This window comes from Sylvia atricapilla, chromosome 1 (assembly GCF_009819655.1).
Source record: "Sylvia atricapilla isolate bSylAtr1 chromosome 1, bSylAtr1.pri, whole genome shotgun sequence".
Lineage (NCBI taxonomy): Eukaryota > Metazoa > Chordata > Aves > Passeriformes > Sylviidae > Sylvia > Sylvia atricapilla.
Genome location: NC_089140.1, coordinates 57,908,183 through 57,915,343, shown reverse-complemented (window position 1 = coordinate 57,915,343; position 7,161 = coordinate 57,908,183). Strand labels below are relative to the sequence as shown.

The following is a 7,161-nucleotide window of genomic DNA, read 5'->3' as shown; positions in this document are numbered from 1 at the left end:
CTCTTACTTCTGCCGTGCCAAGAGTGCATGGGCAGAAGACAAAGGTTTCTGTGACCTGCTTCTGGCACTTCAGGGTTTTTTTTAATGAAGTCACCTGAAAATAGTATTCTATTGCGCAGTTAAAGGTTTCATTTAAAAGGCAAACCTATAGTGTATTGACTTGGAGTAGACTGAAAGTTCTTGTCTGCAGTAATGACATCCCTTCTCACTGTGCCTCCATCATGGATGTGTTCATTCCAAATGAATTCCACAGCTACAGTTCTTTGAGCATAAACTTGAGAAGTAAATGGTCTGGGTAACAAGAGAGACTTGTCTTGTACTTGTTTGTTCTTTACATAATGTAACATAAGGGTTCTAGCATTAATATTTTTGCTACATTTCATAAATATTTAATTTTTCAGTAAAAAAAATAATTTAAAAGTGAAAGTCCAGAAAATAAAGGGCTGTTTATTTTTCCTTCAGAAACACAAATACATAGTAATGCCTACAGTCTAAAGGGCATACTTTTATTCAAATCAATAGAGTGACTGTGATGATTGCCATTTAAGAAAAAAAAAGGAGCTAATATTAAATGTTCTTTTGATGGCTGATGTAATGATGGTGTAACTAGTTTTGCATCCCTGGTTTCTTGCCCTGCCTTTTTTTTTTTTTTTTTTTTTTTTTTTTTTTTTTTTTACTATTTTTTTTTGTCCCAGATGGGCAGGGAGTTACATAGTTCTCTCTTTTTAGACTGGTGTTTCATGGTGGAGGGTAGTGAGTTCTTGCTGACTTTATAGACCATTTGTTCTTCCTGTGGACTTCATATGTTGTAACGTGGGCTCTAGCTTGTAGATTGACAGAGAATAATCTAGTACAAATTAATGTAGTAAGTTTACCCTCCTTTTCTTTGTAGCACAATGGCGGACAAATCAGCAAAATCAAACTCCCATGAGGGAGCTGCAGCAGGAGAAATAAGTGCTCTGGAAGAGGCCTTTAGAAAATTTGCTGTCCATGGTGATACGAGAGCCACAGGAAAAGAAATGCATGGGAAGAACTGGTCAAAGCTATGTAAGGACTGCCATATCATAGATGGGAAGAATGTGACAACCACAGATGTTGACATTGTCTTCAGTAAAATCAAGTAAGTTCATTTCAGCCATAGTTTCGTTGTCTTTGACCCCCCTGCCCTCCCCCCACGTTTTGTAACTTTGAGTAACTTTACCTTCTGTTGCTTCTGATGTTCTGAGATGCTGTTTGATAAAATCTCTTTCTTGTTCCTTTACAAAATTTTCTTGCTTGGTCTGAAGATACAGCTTTCAGCTTCTGACCTGCTATCTTAAATTGACTTCAGTTTCACAGATGTAATGCTATACAAAGAGAATGATGTGATCAGGACAAATGCAGGTTATTCCAATAAACTGGACTGCAGTAAATGCTATCTGTGTTTCCTGAAAGATACCTGAATGAAGTCAGGATGATCTTGCCAAAGCTTGGCCTCAGAGGACTGAGGCTAAGGTGGGATATATACCAGAAGTCAGTATTCGAACAACAGTCATGATGTCCAGCACAACACCAGCTCAGGTTTGAAGTGTAGAGGCATGCCAGACTGATAGTGAATATGGGATAATGACTCTTGTCTGTGATGAATTAGGATTGTCTTAGTCGTCTGATCTTATTTTTGTGACTGGAGCTTAGGGAAACTTTCTCCCCAGCTGAAAACCAGGCTAGTCAGAAACTTGTCAATCTGAGAGAAGTTATTAAGGAAATATGTTAAAAAGGTGTTAATACATTTTGGCATATTCTGTATGAAGCCCCAAATAATTTTTTTTGATTTTGCTTTATGTGTAGCATTGGATTATTTTCACCTTTGTATTCCCCTGACATCCTATATGATAATCTTGTCTTTTCTGCTTTTTATTATCACAGTAATTGTTTAAATTGTTTCACACATCATTGTTTTGATTTTTAAAGGGGCCCCTTAATTGTCGCTTGTAGGAACACTTATTTCGCTTGTGCCTCAACTGTTATGGTGTAATGCTGGGAGAACGTGCAAACTGCATTGCTTACAAGGTAGTTGGAAAAAATTTGCTACGAGCTCTGACCATTTAGACTGCATCAAAGTAGAGAAAGGCAGAGAAGAAAAGAAATCATGAGAGTTGGCCAGTGTAACATATATAGAATGATACTAGAATGACCTTATTTGATTGATTTCTTTTGTTGTTTCTTTTCTCCTTGGGGATCTTATCTAGATAACTGAAAACATAACATAAGCACACTTCCACTTTCTTGCATCAGTCCCTACTTGTATTTTCTTGAAAGGTGTATTAATGGAGTTAGATGTACCATCAGAGAAATGGCTTATTTGAAATGGATGTTTAGGCTGTAGGATTTTGTTTCTTTCTTGATATATGGTATTTCCAAATTTTCTTTGACTTCCATCAGCCTAAAAATTTGTTTTATTATTTCCTGTAGATAAATAAAACCTTAGTGCTGTTTTCTCTTATCAATTTCTGGGCTCTTTAGTGGCAGAATGACCCCATGATATGGCATAAACAGATGCACAGCATTAGCAGATATAAAGAAGTATCAAGTTTAGTGACTGTTGGGACAGAAGGAATCCAGTCCTGTTGCGCAGAGTGAATTATAAAATGGCAGGTACCTGAGGCTCCTGGGGCATGTCAGCAAATCCTCATGCTGCTGTTGAATGCTCCTAGCTCAGCTTGGGGGTTGTTGTCTCTGTCTCTTGAGAGGGAGGGCTAGCTCAGCAGTTTCTCAGACCTCACTCCTGTGGCTGCTGTTAAGTGTTGTCATTTCTCTTGGAAGAGGCATGCCATCTTTTCCTCTATCCAGTTGTCCTGGTTCAACCATAGCCAGCAAGCAAGCCCCATGCAGCCACTTTTCACTCCCCCACCAGCAGCACTAGGGAGAGAATTTAGAATAAAAGCTGGAAAACTCATAGGTTGAGATAAAGACAGTTTAATCGGAAGAGTAAAAGCCATGCACGCAAGCAAAGCAAAACAAGAAATTATTTACTTCTTCCACGGGCAGCCAGGTGTTCGCCATCCTCAGGAGAGCAGAGCCCGTTACATGTAATGGTCACTTAGGAAGACAAACACCATCATTCCAATGTGTCCCCCCCTCCCCTTTCCTCCTTCCTCCCCCCACTTTATTTACTGACCATGATGTCATGTGGGCTGGAATATCCCTCTGGTCAGTTGGGATCATCTGTCCTGGCTGTGTCTCCTCCCAGCCTCATATTCCTTGCCAGTGTGGCAGTGTGGAAAGCAGAAAGGGCCTTGGCTCTGTGTAAGGCCTGCTCAGCAATAACAAAAATATCGCTAAATTGTCAACCCTGTGCTCAGCAAAAATCTAAAACACAACCCCATACCAGCCACTGTGAATAAAGTTAACTCTAGCCTAGCAAAAACCAGCACTCTAGTATTTAATAGCGTAGTAGATAACTGCATCCAAGGCAAAAGTATCTTAGTTTTAATTGTTTAATTTTTTGTTCATTCCTCAACCTATACATGTACATGTAACATGTATTTCATATGTTCTTCTCTTTTAAGATGATTTTATTTTTAAATTATATTGCTTAAGTGGCATATGGGAGCTTAGATTTGCTATCTTTATTAGGAAGATCTGTTTTTTGAATGTGTGCTTTCAGTAGGTATACTTTCACATTTTCTTAACTCCTGGGTTTTTGTGGGTTTTTACATTTTATTCTTGAGTGCATGTGTCAACAATTCTTTTAGTCTAGATCACATTTATTTCACATATGATTTTTTAGGTTTTAGGTTTTAAAAGGGAAGATCTAATGGCTGTAGGAGCTCAAGTGTTAGTAATATGCTTTGACTTAGGAGGGTTAAGCATAAGCTGAGTATACAGAATTCTTGAGCATGTTCAACAGCAGTTTTTCCTTGCTTTCTCTTTTACTTCACATTAATCCTAAGCTCAAGGATAATGCTAGGTTTGGTAATGCATCAAAGCAGATATGTATATAATATATAAGAAACTCATACTCATTTTTATTTTACAGGCAGCTTTTTCACAGCAGAGCTCTATGGTTTTTTGACAAACCAAGTTTTTCCCCATCTATGTTAAATGTAAAACCTGAAACACTATAGAAGAATCTCCAACTCCTTCCAAAAGTGCAAAGTGCAGCTTCCATGCCTCAGTAAGAATTCTGCTTATGGTTACCAGAAGGCTTTGTGCTTCGCTCTTGGTTTTGGGCTCTTGAACTAAAATGTCTCACAAGATTAGCCTCAGCCTGGGATTCTTATAATCAGCCAAAGTGGTGGTTCAGTGGGATGGGGCTGGTGGATTTTAGCAGTTGTAGGCTAGCCAGGAAATACAACAAACATAAAAAAACAGTGTTTCCCATACCCAACTACAATTGCCATCTAGCATTTCTGTTGGTACCATTACTGGGAAGCCACTGTACATAGCAGGGTTGTTTTCTAGCAAGCTATACTTAGAGTTTATGACAATGGCACATGTTGTTCAAGAACTAGAAAATAATTAATCTAGTAGAAATGTTCTTTGGATTTATGAGTTACTATGTGTAAAGCCCACATTTGTTGTCTTGCTGACTTTCCCAGGCTTAATTTATTATTCTAGTAGATATTGGCAAAATAGGTAGGAACTGAATATTGCTGATAGGGTAAAGTAACAAGGAAAATTAATACGAGATATGGTTATCTAAGAACTTCGGAAAGATAATGTTTTATTCACTGATTGGCAACTTGCTATGCTCCAGGAGAGATTTTACCTCTGAAATAATGAACATTTTTGTAGACTTAACACCCACTCTCCACCTCTACCAAACCACGTGAACAAACTTCAGAAAGTTTTAAATAGTCTGTGACACTTCTTGAAAGCTAGGATCTGTGTCTGTCTCTGTCTTTCAGAGATTAGGTCATTTAAAGTTAAGTTTACTGTTGTTATAAAGGTTGAAGAAATTCCATTGAGCCTTTGTTACAAACAGGAAAATTAGTGTAGAATGCATTAGTGTAGAAGGCAAGAGTGAAATGCAGTTTGTCTGTTTGTCTTGCATAAAAGGCCTGCTGAAGGCCTTCATGTGAGCACAACATTTATATGTACTTGAGGATAAGAAGAAGGGATAGTCTAATGCGAAGAATCCACAGTAGTAGACATGAAAGAATTATTGATAGAATTACATTTGTTTGTAATTACATTACATTACATTTTTACAATTTACGTAAATTGGGTGATCTCTCCCCTTCCCTCCACTAAATATTTCTGTTTAACAGTAATTTGTCGAGTCCCATAAGTTCTTCCAATTTGGTGGACTGTAGTATAAGTTTATGCTTATTAAAATCGTGAGCTCAGAAAATACAAGAAATGAAGCAGCAAAGAATTTTGCAATGGAATTACTTGAAATGAAAAGCTAAAGCCCTCTTATGAGAGTAGCCACATGTATGAGTATTTATGATTTGCATCCCTAGGGAGCAGAGTTAAAACACCTACATTTATGCTAAATATTTGGATTGCATTAATGCAGTTGGAATAGACTACAGCTTCTGTAATGAGTAGAAGAATAAACTTTTCTTACTTTTTAGGTTATAAAGCATACAATAAAGTCATCTCTTATCATGTTACTAACTTTCCATGCGTCCTGTACCTGGAAGAGCAAAAGAAATTGTGAAGAGTGATTAACAAAAGTTCCACCATATGGGAGGAAATTTTTAAAAAATTTAAAAAATGCAGCAAAGCCAGCAGAAGAGTACATAACTGTAAATGTAACTATGCAGTAAGCTTGGTTTTTTTGTAGTTTCACGGTCATCACTTGACATGTTGTACTCCTTTCTTTGTATGTTCCTTGGACTACATAAAACAGTAACACCAGCTGAAGGGTAAATTTTAATTTCAAAGCTAGCTTAAAGGTATTTGCTTAAAGTTATGTAGAAATCCCTTCTGCTAACTATTACCAGGAAAACCTATTGTCTTTAAGTGGCAAACATGAGGCAACCTTTTCTCAGAAAAAAAAAAAAACAGCCTATGTGATTGTTTAGAAAAAAGCCTGAAAATACTTTGTAAGAAGTGATTTTTCTAGCTGGTCCAGAAATTCACTGCCATACTTGAAGACAAAGAATAAGTCGCAGTAATATTCTGTGGGAAAGGAAGTTTTCATGCATTACTGTAGCTGAAGTATTTGTGACAGGACTATAACTAGTATTCCAACTTTTTTTGTTACCATAGTATCTTCAATTTCCCTGTAGCTCAGGTTTCTGCTAAAATGTAGGAGTTTAATATAAACATCTTTGTAATATTAGATCATTTGAAGCATTAATTTTTCATGTACTATCTGAACTTTATATAGACATCATTCTTTTATATTTTTAATGGAAAGTGATAATGCAATCTGGGCCTACTGAATTTAGAGACATACAATATGCAGTCATGCAATAGCATTTAAAGGTAGATGTTTTTCATGACAGTGGGAATTCCCTGGGCATCTTTTCTGTAGCTGAAACACTTGTCTGCTTTCTTGGAAAATGTCTTCATTAACTGTTTCTTTTCTGGTTCTCTTCTGGAGTTCCAAAAGTTTGTAGGCCACGTGTCTTGTATTTTGCTTGCAGAGTGCAAGTATGGATTTAGTCAATCTTGTTGCCCTGGAGAAGGCAAGGTGACAGAGGAGAAGGGCACTGAAGAGTTCTGCATTTGGTATGAAAAGCAACATGTGGCTGCATTCTTCTTATTCCACCAAGACAGTGAGACACAACAGTCTAAGAACTTCAGTATTTTTGTATTAAGGAAAGCAAAACACCCAAGAATAACAGATGCTGCTGAGCTCTGATCAGCATTCCAGTATGTTGCCTTAGGAACTTAAATTTCTTTGTTTATTGAGGGACAACAACTGCTCTGGGAAATTTGATATGTTAGCTATGCCATACACATACTCCACTTGTTGTATGTAGTTAACATGGTAATAGTAATAGCCTTGACATAAATACCTCTGCTCTTATTTTAGAAGTGTTATCACTCAGCATTGCAAGAATATGTTTTAAGCACTGCCATAAAACTGATAATTCTATGACATTATTAGATAGAAAAATAAAAATATTTCTGTTTACACTGACATGTTACTGTGGTTGCAGGCAGGCCTGGGTGACGTCAGCCCTTGGATTCATTGTGAGCATTTATTTAGGTAGTCATCTC

At 37.1% G+C, this 7,161-nt stretch overlaps 1 protein-coding gene across 1 annotated transcript in view; it reads left to right on the top strand.

Moving 5' to 3' along the window:
* The first annotated feature begins 522 nt into the window (after positions 1 to 522).
* Positions 523 to 7,161, top strand: part of TPPP (tubulin polymerization promoting protein) — a 75,202-nt gene continuing 68,563 nt past the window's right edge. Inside the window, exon 1 of the mRNA XM_066323578.1 lies at positions 523 to 1,120. Within this exon, the coding sequence (XP_066179675.1) occupies positions 897 to 1,120 (224 nt within the window). The 5' untranslated portion in view covers positions 523 to 896. The remainder of the gene's footprint in view (positions 1,121 to 7,161) is intronic.